The sequence below is a fragment of the Sebastes umbrosus genome, chromosome 2, assembly GCF_015220745.1.
Source record: "Sebastes umbrosus isolate fSebUmb1 chromosome 2, fSebUmb1.pri, whole genome shotgun sequence".
Lineage (NCBI taxonomy): Eukaryota > Metazoa > Chordata > Actinopteri > Perciformes > Sebastidae > Sebastes > Sebastes umbrosus.
The window spans coordinates 154,930-176,710 of NC_051270.1; the positions used below are offsets into that span (position 1 = coordinate 154,930).

At 41.8% G+C, this 21,781-nt stretch overlaps 1 protein-coding gene across 1 annotated transcript in view; it reads right to left on the bottom strand.

Moving 5' to 3' along the window:
* LOC119477271 (transient receptor potential cation channel subfamily M member 1-like) overlaps positions 1–21,781 on the bottom strand; it is a 40,629-nt gene that overhangs the window by 7,104 nt on the left and 11,744 nt on the right. The window contains exons 3-23 of the mRNA XM_037751265.1: positions 20,060–20,136; positions 19,711–19,903; positions 18,097–18,310; positions 17,095–17,219; positions 15,417–15,588; positions 14,801–14,975; positions 14,596–14,719; positions 10,352–10,424; positions 10,158–10,258; positions 9,162–9,329; positions 8,902–9,036; positions 7,530–7,580; positions 5,608–5,748; positions 4,582–4,611; positions 4,198–4,490; positions 2,708–2,936; positions 2,102–2,233; positions 1,871–2,011; positions 1,051–1,179; positions 546–797; positions 272–446 (exon numbers count right to left, since the gene is read on the bottom strand). Coding sequence (XP_037607193.1) covers positions 272–446; positions 546–797; positions 1,051–1,179; positions 1,871–2,011; positions 2,102–2,233; positions 2,708–2,936; positions 4,198–4,490; positions 4,582–4,611; positions 5,608–5,748; positions 7,530–7,580; positions 8,902–9,036; positions 9,162–9,329; positions 10,158–10,258; positions 10,352–10,424; positions 14,596–14,719; positions 14,801–14,975; positions 15,417–15,588; positions 17,095–17,219; positions 18,097–18,310; positions 19,711–19,903; positions 20,060–20,136 — 3,130 coding nt within the window. The remainder of the gene's footprint in view (positions 1–271; positions 447–545; positions 798–1,050; positions 1,180–1,870; positions 2,012–2,101; positions 2,234–2,707; positions 2,937–4,197; positions 4,491–4,581; positions 4,612–5,607; positions 5,749–7,529; positions 7,581–8,901; positions 9,037–9,161; positions 9,330–10,157; positions 10,259–10,351; positions 10,425–14,595; positions 14,720–14,800; positions 14,976–15,416; positions 15,589–17,094; positions 17,220–18,096; positions 18,311–19,710; positions 19,904–20,059; positions 20,137–21,781) is intronic.

The following is a 21,781-nucleotide window of genomic DNA, read 5'->3' on the forward strand; positions in this document are numbered from 1 at the left end:
AATTCATGTCTGAAACACTGAGTGATAATTATAAAGAAAGTGAAACATGTGAGGGTGAGGACAGAGGGGTGAGGACAGAGAGGTGACTGTCTGGAAGTCTTACTATGAGCTCTTGTCTTACGGTCTATGGAGAGGACAGGGGGTTGAGGACAGAGGGTTGATGACAGGGGGTGAAGACGGAGGGGTGAGGACGGAGGGGTGAGGACAGGCGGACAGGGGTGAGGACAGACAGCTGACCGACTGGAAGTCTTACTATGAACTCTAGTCTTACGGTCTATGGAGTCAGCGAACACCTCTCCGTAGATCATCCAGTACGGCATGTAGAAGATGTTTTTGGCCAGACGCCATGTTGGCTCCTCGTCCGGGTGGAGGATGGCCTGCCGAGCCACGCCGAAGCTCATCAACACCACCAGCATGATGACCACGAAGTACAGCATGTCGATCATCTGGAGGACGACCACACCGGAGACATTTATGTCCTTATTCATGGACGTCTTATTAAATATAAACAGGGTTTCATCATCATCATATATGTGATGCGGTACCATTTTGCCGATCATCATGACGTAGGGTCCCAGGTACTTGTTGACCCCGAAGATGTCGAGGACCCGGATGTACCAGAAGATGATGTCGACGCAGTAGATGACGCGTCCGTAGCCCATGGAGGGCTCGCTCTGCAGCCGCAGCAGTAACCCCAGCAGGAAGAAGGAGATGGCAACCAGGTCGGTGATGTTCCAGTAGTCCTCCAACCACACGTTGATCTTCTGCTTCAGCTTCCCTGGCTCCGACATCAGGATCTGACGGGAGGGGGCGGGTTTAACTGATGAGTATTGTGCAAACATGAAACTAACACGACATCAATGTTGTTAAAGGTGCTAAATACCAGATTGGGAGCATTTCTATTGCCTCTCAACGATGGAGAAAGTGCTGACAGAGATAACAGAGTTAACCTGAGCTGAGGGGGGTGCTATGCTACAATGACGACGCCGTCGGTCGGGACAGCGTTATCAGCTGTAATGCGTAAAACGTGGTGTGTCGACCAGCGTTTACCTGTCGGACCTTCTCCAGTCCCAGAGTGATGATGTAAGAGATGACGATCCACTCCTGCAGAGACGGCCATCGCTCCATCTTCACCAGGATGATGTAGTTATACAACATCAGGTACACCAAGTACGAGATCTGACACACACAAATCCACAGATGGTTAGTACACGTTCTCATTTTACTTCACATGGTACAGAACTCTGTCTTTTTAACACCGGTTTTAATGCTATTACTACCCTACTACTAACATAACAACACATGGCATTATCTTTCTATATTTTGTCTTTTGTTGTATTCTGTTATGTCATATTATTATTATTATTATTTATACGGTAGAGTATAAAAACATATCACATACCGGTATTGTATTTATAGCTGCTATTTGTTACTATAAACAGTGTTTGTGTAAAAATACACATTTATGTATAAATACATATCTCCTGGAGTCACTTCAATATCAGAAAACTGCACCGTTGGTTTCACACATTTCATCTGGTCTAACGTAACAAACTATAAATCACTTTTATCATCTGAGAGATCCAGGCTAGCTGTTTCCCTCTGTTTCCAGTCTTTATGCTAAGCTATGCTAACCACAGCTGGCTGGAGGAAGAGTGTGTGTTTCACAACCATGTGTCACTGTATAATGTTTAACAACTAAACAACCAGCATCACCACATCATATATTATATATTATATTATTGACGGGTTACTTGTATGGAAAAATTACTGCGTGCGTTCACACTCGGGGGGGAAAACGCTTGTAGTCAATCGTTGTAGTCAACGTAGTTGGAGTTGATATTACAGGATATGATATTTAATAACTTGCCGTGTTGAACCAGAACTTAGTGTAAGGAGCGCTGTAGAACTCGTAGATCTTCCTCCCGATGGGAGTCTTCCTCTTGTGTTTCTTCTGTTCTTCTTCTTCGTCTCCTTTCTTTGACATAGCGTCCACGTTAGAGACGGCGTCCTGAAACAAACTCTTAATCACTCACACGGCCGTAAACTAATAAAGCTGAAGTTAATGAGGCTGAAGCTGTTCCGCCGGTCGGGTTGTTACCTTGCTGGATTTGGTGTCTTCGTCTTTAGTTTTGTCGTCGTCGTTCTCTTTGGACGAATGATACGAAGCTTCGTCTCCGAGACGAAACTCCAGGAGGAGAATCGCAGGAGGGAAAATGATCCCGATAATCACCTGGAGACAGAAATCATCTCGTTATCACATCAGCCAGCTGTTTTTCATGTGAAATGATATGACTTTAAAATGTCCAGTGTGTGGCGCTGTCTAGCGGTGAGTTTAGAAGACAAAGTCTAGAAGCAAAGAGACGAAACTCTGGTGCAGCCGCTGTCGCCATTTTGGACTGAGAACACATGTTATATTTATAATATTTTATTGTTCAACATAGGACATTTCGGTAGAATATAATAAAATAGAAATAATGTAGTTGTACTTTTGTACGTCTCTTTGAAGGAGGACGTTTTACTGCCGTGTCTTTCAGTCCAAAATGGCGGAAGCATAGCTCTGCTGATGGGAGCTGATGTTGACATGGAACCAACTATTGACTTTCACTTCTCGCCGATATCCGTTCTTTGCAACTGAAGCTTCTCCCGAGGTCCTGCAGGGTCCAGTCCAGATCCTGCAGAGTCCCCAGTGCTGTATTGTGGTTACCTTGAGGCTGTTGCTCTTGCCCATCCTCAGACATCCCATCCACATGTCCGTCAGCAGCATCTGGCTGCAGGTGTGTGCGATGAAGTCTCTGTGTTTGGCGGCGACCGCCAGCTTCAGACAGGTGGAGTTACTCCAGTTCTTCAGCTCGTACGTCAGCAGCTTCATCGCCACCTGCTCGTCGTGTTTGTACGACTGATCCAACAGCTCGTAGGCCAGCTGGCCGAACTCCCTGCAACAGAAGAGACGCAGCGGATGTGAGGTTCAATCACTAGATGCCGGAACACCGAACACTTCCTGTCAGTCGTTCACCATCTCTATATGAAACACAACGTCAGCTGTGTTACAGCTAGTGATCTAAAAACGTGTCCTAATCTACGTCTCAATCCTCAGTACGGTGTCCTTGTTAGGACATGTGAGACTCAGCTCGACACTGTCAGACTTCACGTGGTGCTGCAGTAACATAACGCTGTAGTTTTTTAACGTGACGTTGTTGTTCTTAAACATAACGCTGTACTTGTTGAACGTGATGCTGTAGTTCTTAAATGTGATACTGTAGTTTTTGAATGTGATGCTGTGTGTTCTTAAATGTGACGCTGTAGTCTTTGAATGTGATGCTGTAGTTTTAGAATGTGACGCTGTAGTTTTTGAACATGAAGCTGTAATTTTTTAACGTGATGCTGTAGTTTTTGAACGTGACTGTAGTTCTTAAACGTGACTCTGTAGTTCTTAAACGTGACGCTGTAGTTCTTAAACGTGATGCTGTCGTTTTTGAACGTGAAGCTGTAATTTTGGAACTTGACTCTGTAGTTCTTAAATGTGACGCTGTAGTTTTTTAACGTGACGCTGTAGTTCTAAAACGTTAAGCTGTAGTTTTTGAACATGACATTGTAGTTTTTTAACGTGACGCTGTCGTTTCTTAACGTGACACTGTCGTTTTTTAACGTTATGCTGTAGTTCTTTAACGTGGCGCTGTAGTTTTTGAATGTGACGCTGTAGTTCTTAAATGTGACGCTGTAGCTTTTTAACGTGACGCTGTAGTTCTAAAACGTTAAGCTGTAGTTTTTGAACATGACGCTGTAGTTTTTTAACGTGACGCTGTCGTTTTTTAATGTGACGCTGTCGTTTTTTAATGTGACGCTGTAGTTCTTAAACGTGGCGCTGTAGTTTTTTAACGTTATGCTGTAGTTTTTTAACGTGACGCTGTCGTTTTTTAATGTGACGCTGTAGTTCTTAAACGTGGCGCTGTAGTTTTTTACGTGACGCTGTAGTTCAGGCTCCAGTGTCGCTCCACATAACTTGTTCTTATTTACAGGATGTGATAGTTTTATCAGTATGTTGTGTTGAATGTTGTTCTGACTCTTAACTCTGATTGGCTGATGATCACATGACAGCAAAAGAACACAGGCAGAAAATAAGATGTGTTGGTAACCCTTTCTATGTGGGGCTCTCTGGTCTGAACAGGACCTGGTCTCTGGGTCTGTGGGACTTACTTGGAGTTGTTCTCCAGGTCCTGGTAGATGTCGTCCACCAGCTCGCTCTGGGACGACTCGTGGGCCATGGCCTTGTAGAGTTTACAGGCCACCAGCGCTTTGGCCATGGCCTCCTCCCCCCGCTGCCACAGGAACAGCGCCATCTTCTGGCGCTTCATCAGCACGGCCCACACCATCAGCTCGTGGAACGGGTACTGAAACCTGCTGACCTCTGGGTCGTCCACGTCGATGTCCACCTCCTCCTCCTTCTTCTTGTTCTTCTTTCCTTTACCCTTCGGACGGGGCTCGTCGTCCTGCAGGAACCGGTCCACATGAGTCCACACATCAGACACCGAGTCCACAATCAGATATACAGCAGGAATATTTAAAATAGATGTAACACACCTCCATTCCAAGAAGTTTCAGAGCTTTAGGCTGTAAAACAAAATATGAAAAGATCAGTTTATTATTCCAGAAATGTACTGTATACGTTTTTAAAAACACACGTCAATTAAATCGTCTATCGTTGCTCGAATGATCACTGAGTTGATTCTTCATGTCCAGGATCTTTAAAAAGCAACTTTTTGAATGTGACGATGTCGTTTTTTTTAATGTGACATTAGTTTTTTAACGCAACGCTGTAGTTTTTGAACCTGATGCTGTAGTTTTTTAACTTAACGTTGTAGTTTTTGAATGTGACGCTGTAGTTTTTGAATGTGATGCTGTAGTTTTTTAACTTGACGATGTGGTTTTTTAACATGACACTGTAGTTTTTGAACATTACACTGTAGTTTTTTAAAGTGACTCTGTAGTTTTTGAGGTTGACGCTGTTGTTTTTTAACATGACGCTGTAGTTTTTGAACCTGACGCTGTAGTTTTTTAACTTGACTCTGTAGTTTTTGAACGGGACATTGTAGTTTTTGAACCTGACGCTGTAGTTTTTTAACTTGACTCTGTAGTTTTTGAACGGGACATTGTAGTTTTTGAACCTGACGCTGTAGTTTTTTAACTTGACTCTGTAGTTTTTGAATGGGACATTGTAGTTTTTTAACATGACGCTGTCGTTTTTTAACGTTACGTTGTAGTTTTTGAACTTGACGCTGTTGTTTTTTAACATGACGCTGTAGTTTTTGAACCTGACGCTGTAGTTTTTTAACTTGACTCCGTAGTTTTTTAACTTGACTGTAGTTTTTGAACGGGACATTGTAGTTTTTGAACTTGACGCTGTAGTTTTTAACGTGACGTTGTAGTTTTTGAACTTGACGCTGTAGTTTTTGAACATGACGCTGTAGTTTTTGAACATGATGCTGTAGTTTTTGAACTTGACGCTGTAGTTTTTTAACTTGGTGCTGTCGTTTTTAACAGGACTTTGTTGTTTTGAACCTGACGCTGTAGTTTTTTAACGTGGACATTCAGTGGCAGTTTGCTCACTCGCTTGAGGCCGTACAGGTTGTTGTACAGCGACCTGAAGCTCTTCCTGGTGTAGTAGCAGCGGTACGCTCCACCCATCAGGAACTCCAGCACCAGGCCGATATCGATCAGCGTGATCTGGTAGTCTGGAGGGAGATTACCCTGGAACACAAAGGATTGTACAGAGGAAGGAGACGAGTTAATAAATAAATTATACTTTATTACTAATTACATTTGTAATTACTCACAAGTGAAATTATTATATTAGTATCTATTTAATGATTATGAATAACTATATTATTGTTAATGGGTAACATGACGGGAAAACGGCGTAAATTTGGATAACTCTGTCAGTATTACTAATGCTATTATTATTACTATTGTTATTGTGGGGAACAAAGCGTTAATATAAGCCTGAAGGAAGAAGGTTTGTTTTTAAGGAACAGTCATGTAATATAAAATCCATCTGATATTCAGAACTGATAGACTGATTGATTGATTGGTGTCCTCCAGTGTGGCTGAGATGTTTGCAGGTTGTTATAAGTCGACTTACAGAAATACATTTTTTTAAATCAGCTTCTTTCTTTGATGACAAACAAAATCCTTTAACCTCTTTTACCCGACGGACCCGGTACCGGTTCAGCTGAGCTGTGAGTTAAAGCACTGCCTTTAAAACTTCATAAAATGCTGTATTGGTCTTTATTCTGAATAGTCTTTAAAAGTCGAGACCTTAACGCGACTAAAACAACGCTCTGCGTGGATTTGGTCCAAACAATGTTTTTTGGACAATGATTTCAATATATTTAGTTACAAAATCAACACACGACAGATTGTATTTTTATTTTATAATATTTTTATATTGAATGTTTATACTTGACGTTGGATTATTTTTTGTTATCTTATTTACATTGTTATTGATCTTATTTGTTATTATCTAAGTTTACTTGATTATATTTCATTATTATAATAAAACTACTCCATTTGGAGTCAAAATTATACAATTTAGTTGTTTTCTATTGATGTTATACTGAGCACAATAGTAGAATATGATGATGCACAATGGTAGAATGTGATGATGCACAATGGTAGAATGTGATGAGGCACAATGGTAGAATATGATGATGCACAATGGTAGAATGTGATGATGCACAATGTAGAATGTGATGATGCACAATGGTAGAATGTGATGATGCACAATGGTAGAATGTGATGATGCACAATGGTAGAATGTGATGAGGCACAATGGTAGAATGTGATGATGCACAATGGTAGAATATGATGATGCACAATGGTAGAATGTGATGATGCACAATGGTAGAATGTGATGAGGCACAATGGTAGAATATGATGATGCACAATGGTAGAATGTGATGATGCACAATGTAGAATGTGATGATGGACAATGGTAGAATGTGATGATGCACAATGGTAGAATGTGATGATGCACAATGGTAGAATGTGATGATGCACAGGGTGAATGTCATGGCCATAGGTTCCACTGTGTGCACGTAGCCTCCTGTAGTGGATATCAGGAGTATCTTAGAGCCAGATTCCCTTTCAAGAGGTAGAAAACCACATTTGGCACACTTTGGGTATCCAAGTGTCCAAATGGAGAGTCCTCCTGGTCCTATCCTGACTAAAACCTTTGTAGAATCTATGTGCTTTGTGTTATTTGTATCTGCTTTGGCTCAGTTGTAGTCGAGGAGTTGCTGAATGAATTCAGTGGTCATCTCTGTGCATAGCATCATTGAATCAATCAATTGAATGGTGTTATCCACTGTCATAACACAGTTTACTCAGGCATAGTAAGAGTCACAGTGTTACTGACACTGGGGATGAATTCTCTGAGGTCTTACCCATCCATAGAGACCACGATCATGCAGGTAGACCTGCTAGTTGTGGAGCTATTCTTGATTAAAGATGTTTAAATACACAAAACTCACCTTTTTCACGTCTCTGACCACAAAGTGCAATGTGTTGGCCGGTCCCAACTTCTACAGGACACAAACAGCAAAACAAACAGGAAACGGATGAAGAGTAAACAACAACAACAACAACAACAACAACAAAAACAGGGTTCGTACGGTCGTGGAAAACCGGCCTGGAAACGTCTGGGACAAATGTGAAATCAAGAAAGGTTTAGGAAAATATTTTCATAAATATTTCATTTCAACACGGTTCCATTTTTTTGAAGTGTGTATGCAATGGAGAAAAAAAAACTGTAAAACAGCATCTTCTTTTTCAGGAATATCCCCACAGAGAGAGTTTGTAATACTGCAAATATATAAATATTACAATACTTTAGGCTCAGTCCCTATCGTGTTACTCTCCTTCACCGACAGATGTAATGACTCATAACAGACGTTTATTTCAATGAAAATCTTCTTTTATTACAAATTGCTTTGGATCATTATTTATTATTGAAAGTATAAATTGATAGTTGATAGACGATATTTGTGCTAGGTGTATAAATGCAGTATTATTGTGCTTAAACCGTGATATTAGAACTGTGTGTGATTAACGCTGCAGCTGTTACAGTGATTACTGATTCATGTGTTTGCTCTAATTGGACTTGTTGCACTTCACAAGCAGATGAATTGAGTGTGTGAACATTATAATAATAATAATAATAACAATATAATACGTGTGGTGACACACAGACGGCGGCAGAGAGCTTCTCTTTATAATCTGACAATAACGTGACTCACATGATGTTTTAAGAGCTGGTTTTAGAGGCACGCAGATAAAGATTAGAGGCCGGCGGTGATATAACAGAAGATGAAGAGCATCGCTGATGGATGTTAAGCTGCAGATAAACATGTCGATGAGAATATGGAGGTTAAAGCACAAAGCTTTTGTTTCATAACTCGTCTTCACAACAAACAAGAGAAACGCCGTTCATATAAAAGAAGCTTTTTTAAACATCACTCTGATATAATAAGGTAATATCAGCTATACGAATTTGTTTTAATGGACCATTAACAAAACAAAAATAAGAAATATTCATATTAAATTAACTTCATTATCAAGTGAAATGATACAGATGTGTTGTAAAGTAGGTAAGTAGGTCAGCAGCTGTAGGCTACAGTACAGATGTGCAGATAAATATTCAACCTTCAGTAAGTAGCCGTGTAATAAACGTGATAATGTACAGCTAGCGGGTCATTGTTGGGCGATGCACAACGCCCTGTCGGGGTTTATTTCACAACAATGACCCGCCAGCTGGACATTAGCTCTCATGTGATATATAACACTGAGGACACTGATGACACCGAGGACACTGAGGACTACGTGGTGTCTTCAGGTGCGTCTCACCGTGTTGTACAGCTCCTCCAGGCGAGGAATCGTCAGGAAGTGATGGATGTTGACTCCGTTCTCGATCAGCAGTTTGACAAAGTCCACCCTGTCCAACACCAGAGCGTCCATCATGGCCTGCTCCAGAGAGTTCACCTGTCGCAACATCATCATCATCATCATCATCATCATCATCATCATCATCATCATCAGTCCCAGCGGGGGTGTCTGAGTTATGAGGCTCTGAATATATGTCATGGATCCTGATGTTAGTGACTGACCCAGCTGAGCAGCTCCAGTTTCCTGGGGTCGGTCTCCTCAGGTGGTTCAGGTTTGGTTTTGCCTCCTTTCCCTTTCTTCCCCCGGGCTTTCCCTTTCCCTCCTCCTCCCGCTGGCGGTCGCTGGACCACCGGACTTTTGGGCCGGTCGGTGGGTGAAGAGCTCACAGGCTGCAGAAACACCAGCAACATACAGTCAGTTTGGCTTCTTTAACTGTGGGACAACTGATCTGTTAACGGAGGGAAAGACGGTTTCTGGTCGTCTTACTTCCCTTACTTTCATCCAGCTGCTCACCGTAGTTTTCATCAAACCAACAGGAAGAAACAGAGACTGTGTTGGGGATTTTTTTCATCGGCGGATTAATCCACATTTGGTGCTCTAGTGAGTGTTAGTGGCAGCAGGACCAACACGTTCTCACTCCCAGCTCATCAAATACTGCCGCTCGGTCAGTGCTTTCAAAATAAACTTCCGTTTCCACAGGAAGTTAGGTCTAGGCAACACGACCACTTAGTTATGGTTAGGAAACAATCGTGGTTGACGTTAACTTCACTGACTCACGGGACTGACGATACTAACATCTCACATGACTCAAGCGACTGACTATACTGACGAGTCACGTGACTCACGGGACTGACAATACTAGTGACTCACGTGACTGATGATACTAATGACTCATTTGACTAATAACTCACGGATCTCAGGGGATTGATGATACTAACGACTCATGTGACTCAAGGGGTGCGATACTGACGAGTCCCGTGACAAAATAAGTCAACGTTACTTTTAGCCTCACACGGGGCACCAATAGTGGTCCCATGGTTGGGAGATAACGCTGCCGGTTCGGCAGTGTTAGACAAGCTGGGAGTGAGAACGTTCAGGAGGATCAATTCATTATTAGTTTTTCATGGGATTTGTTTACAATAAGAAGAACACAGAATATACTTTTTTGTGATTGATATGATGTCATCTAGATGAAATGTAATCACGTGTAAACTCACAGGCCAGTGGTGACCGTACACAAAGATCTGACTGCGAGCGATGTCCACTCTGTTCCAGGCCAGCGCCAAACTCAGCTGATCAGACGCCGACGCATTCGTACCTGAAATCACACCAATAAACAACACAGGTGACCTTTGACCTCATTAATCAGTATTACCCTATGATTAACATGATTACAGTGTTGTGTTGTTACCTTTGAGCAGAGCCGTCAGGATGGACATCTCTATGTCCTGCTGTCCCTCTGAGCCCATCCTGAACACTGTGATCTACACAACACAACACACAACACACAACACAACACAACACACATTACACTGTCATCTAGAGCTGTCAATCAATTAAAATATTTAACTGCAATTAATCAAACATCATCAGTTCTAAATGAACCTTAAAGGAGATTAGTCCAGTATTTAATCCTCTTATCAACATGGGAGTGGGCAAATATGCTGCTTTATGTAAATGTATGTATATATTTATTATTGTAAATCAATGAACAACACAAAACAATGACAGATATTGATCCAGAAACCCTCACAGGTACTGCATTTAGCATAAAACAATATGCTCCAATCATAACATGGCAAACTGCAGCCCAACAGGCAACAACAGCTGTCAGTGTGTCAGTGTGCTGACTTGACTATGACTTGCCCCAAACTGCATGTGATGATCATAAAGTGGGCATGTCTGTAAAGGGGAGACTCGTGGGTACCCATAGAACCCATTTACATTCACTGATCTGGAGGTCAGAGGTCAAGGGACCCCTTTGAAAACGGACATGACAGTTTTTCCTCTCCAACATTTAGCGTAACTTCGAAGTGTTATTTACCCACCTTCATGACAAGCTAGTATTTTTCAGACTTTCTTCTGACTTTTATTGGACATTATTTTTGCTTTTTTTTTTTACATTTTTTTAACTTTTTTTCACTTTTTAAAACATTTTGGGGACTTTTTATCTGACAATTTTCCGACTTTTTTCGGACATTTTTAAACATTTTTCTTAATTTTTTTGGACTTTTTTAAAACATTTTTTCTGACATTTTTCTGACAGTTTACCTCGCAAAAATGTTGTGTCAGTTTGGAGTGTTATTTAACCTCCTTCATGACCAGCTAGCCTGACATGATTGGTACCGATTGAGTCATCAGGTTTTCTAGTTTCATATGATACCAGCATCAGACTTTTCTTCTGCCTTTTTTTCAGACATTTTATTGGACATTTTTCTGACTTTTTTTAAGATGTTTTTCAGATATTTTGGTACTTTTTTTCAGACATTTTTTGACTTTTTTTAGACATTTCTTCGGATATGTTGGGACTTTTTTTTTTTTTTTAAATTACATTTTTCTACGTTGTTTTCGGAAATTTTTCAGACTTTTTTCAGACTTTTTTTATTTTTTTTTTTTTACATTTTTTAGACTTTTTTTTAGAAGTTTTTCTGACATTTTGGGACTTGTTTTTGGACATTTTTCTGACAATTTTCAGGCGACCAGTATTATTCACTCTAGCTTTAAAACTGAGCCGCTACAACCTAAATAAATCAAAAATTGCATTAATGCGTTAAAGAAATTGGTGCCGTTAAAACGAATTTGTATTAACTTTGAAAGCCCAAATTAAGAGTATTGAAGTACTGGGAGTTTTGGGACTATTACAGTATTATAATATTAGGAGTATTATAATATTAGGTGTATTAGAGACCAAAGAATTGTACGCTGATTATTAACTTCCACTGTCACTGATAACTGTCTTTAACGGCTCTTATAGAGTTTCTACTTTTACTTCTATTCTTATTCTAGTTGTATATACCCATTATTATCTTTATTATTAGTTTTATTTATTTGTATTATTTATTTATTTATTCATTCATATGATTTATTCATTAATTCATTTATTCTATTTTCTATAGTATCTCTACTTCTTTCTGTCTTTATGCTGCTGCAGCTCCTTAGTTTCCCCTCAATAAAGAATCACCTTATCTTATGTTTCACAGACGTTCTGACTCAGTAACAGACGAGTTACTGTCAGTATGTTGATATCGAGTGATATCAACGTACTGACCAGTGAACAGTCAGTGTTGCTTTCAGGTCTGTGCAGAAACATTTAATCTGACAACAAATCATTTTAAGTGAATTGATGTGATTTTGATCTGAATGCTGCAGCTGTCCTCAGGAAGAAGCAGAGGATTGTGGGATTAAATAAATGGCGGAGGGTAACGGATCAATCTCCATTAAGCGGCGTAGTTTTGGGGTCAAAGGTAAAACCGTGGTCATTATGTTAATGTTACAGTCGGCAGGTCCACGCTGCTGCTGCTGCTTTTACAGCCTGCTGCTTTAGATCACAGACTGTATGTAAAGATGACCGACGCGTCTCCACTTCCTCCCGCTGAACCGAAGTGAAGCCTAAATATCCCCCATACGGGAGCTGCCATCTAATCTGGGGTCAAAGGGTTTATACTGTCTGTCTGGGGTTCCGGTGTAGCAAGCGGACATCAGACCACCACATATAGGAAGATCCCATAGACTTCAATGTAATCTGACGTATGTTTGGACTTTCATTTTGACAAGTTTGTACGCATTCATCTCTCGTGTCTAAATGTTTGTTTTATTCACGTCTAATAATTATTTTGTGCCTGTGAGTGTTCGCGCTACCTTAACAAATGAAGGTTGATCGCCGTCATGTCCCTTCCCTTCAGCGTTAACGCGTTATTATCACGTGATCTTTGACAGCCCTAGTTTTTATCTGAGGAAATATTCTGCTTTGATCCATATTTGTTGGCGTTTAGCCTTTCAAAAACAACATTTTCACAGAGAGAGGCAACACTGACGAGTTATATTCATTAAAGAATGTTGATTTAATAAAAAAGAAAATACTACTCATTTAACACACTGACAATAGGTCGGGAACCACCGTATTAAAAGACTGTAAAGCTACATTCATATGTCGCCAGTGAGGCGTTGCTGATGCGCTCGTTGACGTAGTTATGATGTTAAATAGAGCTGGAGTGTGTTCCAATCCACGTACTTCCAGAAGTAGTCGACTGTTGCTCTTTAAAATTAGTGTCCGATTAATATCACAGTAATGAGAATTACAGATGTACCTTGACACCCGAGCTTGCTGTTTGGCGCTAGCGTTAGCTGCTAATTCCGGGTACACAACACCAGAATGAAGCTGATTCTTCGGCCTGATTCCTCCGGATTGTTTGATGCATCTTAATAAAAGTATAATGAAGTATTCTTTCCGTATAGGCCTACAGAAAGGTGAACTAGGCTTGTAGTTGTGCTCATTGTTGGATAGAGTCGCCTATTAAAGTGTGTGAGAGTTTGTAAACAAATGTTTTGAGATGAATTTACTTCAGTTCATCAAGAATTTTCTACATTTTTGGATTCACCGTGTTAGAAAAATTAATTTATTTTTTTATCATCACAAAACATCAAGTCAAATAACAAAAGTCTCTTTATGTAATACATAAATCACTGGCTAAGTACTACAGGTTAAAGTATACAAAGTCTACTTTCATAAACTAAAAAGTGAGCTACAAGTATAAGCCTATTAAACTAACAGTATACCTTTAAGTTCACTTGGAGTATTGTTCATAGTATAGTTACAGTACAAAATACAACTTAGATGTAAACTAGTTGTGTGCACAAAGTTTATTGTTCTTACACTTCAAAGTATATTTTTATAAACTAAAAAGTATTGAAGTAGTACACTTACAAGTATACTACTAGTACATTGACATTAGTATATTTACTACATAAAGTGTACTTAAGTAAACTTCATAAGATAAAGTTGAAGTATGCTACTTTTACGTAAAGAAGGTTAACTTATCGTAACAGCAGCTGCCTCCGCCGGGTTTCCAAACATGGTCACTTTAGGTTCCAAAAAAAACAACAACCAAGATGGCGACGGCCAAAATGCCAAAGACGAGGCTTCAAAACGACAGTCCTCAAACCGATGGGTGACATCACAGTGACATCACGATGACCTCACGGTGACATCACGATGACATCATGGTGACATCACGATGACATCACGGTGACATCACGGTGACATCACGATGACATCACGGTGACATCACGGTGACTACGTTCTCTTTTATATGCAGTCTACGGGTCGGAGTGGGATTGAAGGGTTTTCATTACTGAGCTTTTGTGACACAGAGTTTCAGTAAAATATCCTCTGACTATCTTTGATTTAAAGCTAATCACACCCTCCAACCACCCCGACCTCTGACCTGCGACCTGTGACCTCTGACCTGTGACCTGTGACCTCTGACCTCTGACCTCTGACCTGCGACAAATAAATGTGTTCGAAGGAAAACCATGACAGAGAATGAGGATGAATGTGACACACAGACGACAGGACGAGTGATGAATGAACTCGGCGGTTTTATTGTTGCGCGGGTTTGAAGATGGCGGTTGAATGAAGCGGTCCGTCTGACCTACCAGAGCTCTCTTCTTCATGCACTCCATCACCATGAGGAAGATCTGCTGCGCCTGGCTGCGGCTGTAGTTGAAGGTTTTCTGGATGGTGACCAGCAGCTGGTCTTTGACGCCGTCGCTCAGCAACCTGAAAAGAAAACAAAACCACCAGACGGTCACGTGATGTAACGAGAGCTTTGATCTCTGAGAACGCCGAACCGTCACTCACCCGTCATCCCCGCAGTATCTGTGTGCGAAGGAAATGATGTCGGAGGCGCGACCGCTGCCGTCACAGATGACGACGGGGACCGGAGGTTCCTCTTTCAGACTCTCCAACACGATGGAGATGACGTTAGGACCCCCCTCCAGGATCAGACACACCACGGGGACGCCCTGGCCCAGACCTGACGCACAGGAAACACACTCAGGGTTCATGACCGACGGTCACGTGATCAACGAAGGGGAGCCGTAACACAACGGATGGCGAGCTAATCTGCTAGCATGTTTACGCAGCTGTATATCTAATAAACTGACTGTGTTTAATGATATTCTGTTGATCACCAGGGAGTCATTAACTGGTTAACTGGTGTCTCTGGTTAGCAGTCTGTGGTTCTTCTGTGGTTCTTCTGTGGTTGAAGTGAGTGACGGCTGAGCCTCCCTTTGCTGTCCCTGCCTTACAGACATCTCCAGGCATAGGATGACAAAGGGAAACCCACAGGTCACATGATTGGTCACATGATTGGTCACATGATGGTGCCACCAGGAGTCCAAAACGTTTCATCCGAAGACCTGAAGAAAGATGAAGCGCCTGATTGGCTGACAGGTGTCCCAGGTGTGTGACTCACGCGTGTTGATCTTCTGCAGAGCGATGTGTTTCTCCAGCTGCCGCCGGAGTCGGACCTCGGCGCCGTACTTCCCGCTGGTCCCGTTATCAGACAGGATGAAGTGCGAGTGGCTGCTGTTCAGGACCGACAGCTTGCTGAGCGGGTTGGACATGGTCTGATAGGGCCGGGTCACCTGGAACGCACACACGTGATTGGCCCAATCGGAGGTGGGAGGAGTCACAACGGAGGCTCAAGTCAAGAACAGAGAGTTTTAATCAAAGAACGTTTATTGATAAGAAGTGAAAGTTAATTGTTTGTTCCAAAACGGCGGCAGTGCTACTGCAGCTGTTATAAAGGAAACAACAGAGTTTCGTCTGTTTGCTTCGAGACTCTTTGTTTTCAGTCTTTATATTAATGATTTATTAAACAATGAGTGTCGGTGTGTATAACAGCAGTTTCCTGTGGACCTCTAGTGGTCTGTGCTGGTACTGTAGGGGGACATGAGCCCGTTAAAGGTGCACTGTGACAGATGTGGCCAGAATTATAGTTTAAAAAACATTATCACAGAATGTGAAGAGCTTACAGAGGTGGTTCTGGTTCGGTCTAGTTCTGGTTCAGTCTGGTTCTGGTTTGTTCTGGTTCTGGTTCTGGTTTGTTCTGGTTCTGGTTCTGGTTCGGTCTGGTTCTGGTTCAGTCTGGTTATGGTTCAGTCTGGTTCTGGTTCCGTTTGGTTCTGGTTCTGGTTCGGTCTGTTTCTGGTTCAGTCTGGTTCTTGTTCGGTCTAGTTCTGGTTCGGTCTGGTTCTGGTACAGTCTGGTTCTGGTTTGTTCTGGTTCTGGTTCAGTCTGGTTCTGGTTCGGTCTGGTTTTGGTTCGGTCTGGTTCTGGTACAGTCTGGTTCTGGTTCTGGTTTGTTCTGGTTCTGGTTCAGTCTGGTTCTGGTTCAGTCTGGTTCTTGTTCGGTCTGGTTCTGGTTCGGTCTGGTTCTGGTTCGGTCTGGTTCTGGTACAGTCTGGTTCTGGTTTGTTCTGGTTCTGGTTCAGTCTGGTTCTGGTTCGGTCGGGTTCTGGTACAGTCTGGTTCTGGTTTGTTCTGGTTCTGGTTCAGTCTGGTTCTGGTTCAGTCTGGTTCTTGTTCGGTCTAGTTCTGGTTCGGTCTGGTTCTGGTTCGGTCGGGTTCTGGTACAGTCTGGTTCTGGTTTGTTCTGGTTCTGGTTCAGTCTGGTTCTGGTTCAGTCTGGTTCTTGTTTGGTCTAGTTCTGGTTCGGTCTGGTTCTGGTTCGGTCTGGTTCTGGTACAGTCTGGTTCTGGTTTGTTCTGGTTCTGGTTCGGTCTGGTTCTGGTTCTGGTTTGTTCTGGTTCTGGTTCAGTCTGGTTCTGGTACAGTCTGGTTCTGGTTTGTTCTGGTTCTGGTTCAGTCTGGTTCTTGTTCGGTCTAGTTCTGGTTCGGTCTGGTTCTGGTTCTGGTTCAGTCTGGTTCTTGTTTGGTCTAGTTCTGGTTCGGTCTAGTTCTGGTTTGTTCTGGTTCTGGTTCAGTGTGGTTCTGGTTCGGTATGGTTCTGGTTCAGTCTGGTTCTGGTTCAGTGTGGTTCTGGTTCAGTCTGGTTCTGGTTCAGTCTAGTTCTGGTTCAGTCTGGTTCTGGTTCGGTCTGGTTCTGGTTCAGTCTGGTTCTGGTTCGGTCTGGTTCTGGTTTGTCTTACGTCTCTCCCGATGAGGTCCTCCTTGTTCTCCACGATGCCCCACGGTGCGATGCCGATAGCGCAGACTTTCCCTCTGGACTTTGACGAATGATCTTTGAGAGCGTCTCCAACGTGGCGGATCACACCTGAAACGCCACGGAGATCAGGATCCAGTCAGAGGAAGAGGTTTCAGTAGAAAGACGTGATCACCACACAAACATCATCCATCGCTACGTCTATCGACCTCCTTACTCTGTTAGTAGCCATGAACACGCTAGCTAACGCTGGCAAGTATGGTTGTCTTGTTTTATTAACAACGTCTGAAGAACATCCTGGTTCCTCTCAACATGTGCCGTCACTCTCTCTCCAGGATCACCAGAGGTAGTTGGGAACGTTAACATGAACCAGCGGGACCAGATTAGACCGCTACGCCGCTGGAGACTACTGCAGGTGAAGTGGTCTCCTGGCGGCGAGGAGTGAGGCAGAGGGACCGTGACCCGGCGCCGTCCTCTGTTGGATGTCTCTAGTTAACTATCCTTCAGTGAAGTCAGTCACAAAGAGAGACGGACGACATCAGAGAAGCGTTTCAGAGACGGAGAGAAAGGGTTGCTAATAGTTTAGCCTTCTGCTAACAGCAGCCGTTAGCCTCCAGTCTTTCCTTTGTTTAGCCTCCAGCTAGCACCGTTATGACCTCATCATGACGTCATCACTAAAAGGGTCTATGAAGCTGAAGCCGTCTGAACTGATGTGGATTCTGTTTTAAACTGAAAAACTAAAAGGACTTGAAGTGGTCATCAGTAACATTTTACATCTTTTTGCTCAAATGAATTATAATTTAGTCGCCGTCAGTCGTCCTGCTCTTCTGTTTGTTCCAGATGTTCAGCTGTCTGATGAGAACAGAGCTGGATTAGCTTAGCTTAGCATAAAGACTGGAAACGGGGGGAAACAGCTAGCCTGGCTCCGTCCAGAGTTCAACACTAGTCTCCGATCAACACGGTGAAAGGTAAAAGGTCTGGTTTGTACCGGTGCTGACTCCTCCAGTGAAGATCCAGGCTCCGGTGGTCACCGCGGCTTTGATCAGGCCTTTCCCAAAAACCTGCTTCAGTTTGGGGGGCAGGTCGAAGTTCTGCAGGCCGCCGTGGACCGAGATCAGCAGCGTGGGGAGCTCCAGCTGCCAGTCCTTCATCATCAGGTGGAGCAGGTGGTCCGCTTTAGAGTCATAGGACACACGGATGTACTGGAGGAGGAGGAGGAGGAGGAAGAGGAGGAGGAAGAGGAGGAGGAGGAGGAAGAGGAGGAGGACGAGGAGGAGGAGGAGGAAGAGGGGGAGGAGGAGGAGGAGGAAGAGGAGGAAGAGAAAGAGGAGGAAGAAGAGGAGGAGGAAGAGGAAGAGGAGGAAGAGGAAGAGGGGGAGGAGGAAGAGGAGGAGGAGGAGGAGGAGGAAGAGCAGGAGGAGGAGGAGGAAGAGCAGGAGGAGGAGGAGGAAGAGGAGGAAGACGAGGAGGAGGAGGAGGATGAAGAGGAGGAGGATGAAGAGGAGGAGGAGGAAGAGGAAGAGGAGGAGGATGAAGAGGAGGAGGAAGAGGAAGAGGAGGAGGAGGAGGAAGAGCAGGAGGAGGAAGAGGAGGATGGAGGAGGAAGAGGAGGAAGAGGAGGAAGAGTGAAAAGAGGAGGAACTGTTATTGATCCGCTGGTGTTGGTGTACCACAGAAACATTAAATAATATTAAATATTAAACGTTAAATATCAAACATGCAACACGCAATTAATATTAAAACATAAATATTAAACATTGAATATCAAACATGCAACACGCAATTAATATTAAAACATAAATATTAAACATATTAACATTCAAAATATCAAAATATGTGAAAATATTAAATAAAATTAAACACAAATATTAAATATTATAAATTAACTATTAAATGCTGAAAACATTAAAAAACATTAAATATTAAACATTTAATGTCAATTAATATAATCATTTAATAAAAACATCAAACATTAAAACATTAAAAATATTTAAATATTTAAAAAGTACTAAATTACTTAAAAGATTAAATACATCAAATATTAAATATCAAACATTAATTATTCAATTTTTAAACATTAAATGTTAAATATTGAACATTTAATGTCAATTGTTAAACATCACGTAATTAATGTTAATTATTAGACATATTAACATTAAAAATATTACAAATATCTAAAAGATTAAACACATCAAATATTAACTATTAAATGTTAAATATTAATCATGAAATTTATATTAAATATTAAACATATTAACATTAAAATATAAAAAAATCAAAAATATAAAAAAAAATTAAACACAAATATTAAAAATTAACTATTGAATGCTAAAACATTAAATATTAAATATTAATCATTTAAAATTAAATGTTGAATACTAATCATCACGCAATTAATATTAAATATTAAATATATTAACAATATTTAAAAAGATTAAACACATAATATATGAAGTATTAAACATCAACTATTAAATGCTAAAACACATTAAACGATAAATAACAAACATTCCATGTGATATATATATATAGATATATATATCTATATATATAATATATATATATAGATATATATATATATTAAAGTAAAGTATAAAAGCACCAAGGCCTTGTTGACGTGTCCTCCTCCCTGGAACTCGATGACCCCGTAGGAGTCGGTGGACGAGGTCTGGGTGTGTTTCAGGGGGTTCCACCTCTCTGCAGGTTGGACCTCCAGCTGGACCAGAGGGGCCCCCTCCTCTTTGGCCCCCGCAGGGACCGAGGTGTGCTGCGACACCGGCTGACCACAACCGCACCTGAACATCAACAACAACAACAACAACAACAACAACAACAACAACAACAACAACAACACGATAAAGACAGACAACGCTTTAAATCAGACGGCAGAGAGACGACAGGAAACAAGAGAGAGTATATGAAACTCTGGAAGCCGTCCAGGCTGTCCGGACCTGCTGGCGTCTTTGCTGGGAATAATCTGGACACATTCTCTCTTCTGGAAAGTCCTCTCGATCCACGCTCTCTGAGTCTGAACACAAACAGGAAGGAAACATCAGGACTACTCAAATCTGAGTCAGTTCACATTACGGACACTGAAATGTTGGACATTTAATCAAGTCTCAGAACTTTTGTTTAGGGGAAACGTAATCAATCAATCAATCAATCAATCAATCAATCAATCAATCGATCAATCAATCAATCCCACTTTCAGTACTCATTTCTTCAGTGAACTTTCCGTTTCATCTGAAGACTAAATGAAATGTTCTAAACTAGATTTAATCAGAATGAATGAAGAGACGTGTGACGGACAGTCTGCAGCAGTAAAGAATGTCTCTGGTGAGCGAGTCCTCGTTTTGTTCGTATCACACATCGAGGACGCCGTTCACCTTCCTGCCAACCACGCCTCACGTTATCTCTCTGACCTGCAGGCGGCGCTAACACGCCAAGAAACACGACAATACGACCTCAAAGGCAGTGAAGAAGAAGACTGCTGGCGGTCACACTTCATAAAACCGCCCGCGATTTATGGTGTGATTACGTGACGCATAAATCAAGACTGACTTCTGGTTTCAGTGTTTTTAGACCCGACCTCCGTCCGGTTGGGCGTTTGACGCTCTTTATACTTCCTGGTTGACAATTACGTGGATTAAATGTGAATTGATTTCCTGAATATGAATTACAGTGCATTACTTATAGGTATAGCTACGAACGGTGGATGAGAACAGCGTGTTGAACCCCGAAGGTACAGTATCATTCAGTTCATAGTTCCTCTAAAGCTGCTCCCTTGTTCCCCGTTAGGTACCGGTAGGAACCGGTTAGTATTTATATTAAATGTACTGATTCATACGACGCAGGCACAATTCACTGCAGGAAGTTACACCGTAAATAACTTGTCACCCTGTTAGCTAATAAACATGGAATGTTTAAAACATTATTGAAAATAATCTTTGCATATTTCCAAATCCGACTCTGCTGCAGAACTTTAAATCTCTGAACGATCATTTAAGCTGCAGCTCCAAATTAAACCGTCATTATAAACTGTTCATGGCTGCATGTATCTGGCTAATTACTGGGAGAGTGGAGCTTTCTATTTCTTTATGCATGAAATCCTCTTATCGCCCCGTCCCATCCTGATCCTGCTGCTGCTGCTGATCCTGCTGCTGCTGCTGCTGCTGCTGCAGAGCAAACACACACAAGTGTCCTTTAAATGGGCGTTTCAATCCAGACTAATGACTCTGTGTGTCGCTGTAGTCGCTGTAGTCGTTTTAGTTTCTGTTCAATTATAAAGCGAATTTTGAGTGAATTTTTTAAATGTCACAAAAAATAAACGTGAATTAGGCGTGTTTCATTCAACCGGTTTAAAACGAATAAACCAGGCTACGTAGTTTGGTCAGTAATTGCCGCTTTAGGCTACGCAAGGCTGTAATCTACCAGTAAACAGAGTAGAAGAAGAAGTAGAGGTTGAACCAGAAAGCAAACAGGGCTGCAGTCGAAAAAATCAAAAAGTTAAGCCTTCTCCTAACTTCTTCTCCTCGACCTCGATGGAAAACGTCATGAGGTCAAGGAAAGACGTGAAGGAGAATTCAGAAGGACTCAGGAAAAGACAACCGTGGTGTTCAGAGAATCCAACGGCACTTTCACTAGACTCTGTGATTATTGGTGCCTTCAAATGG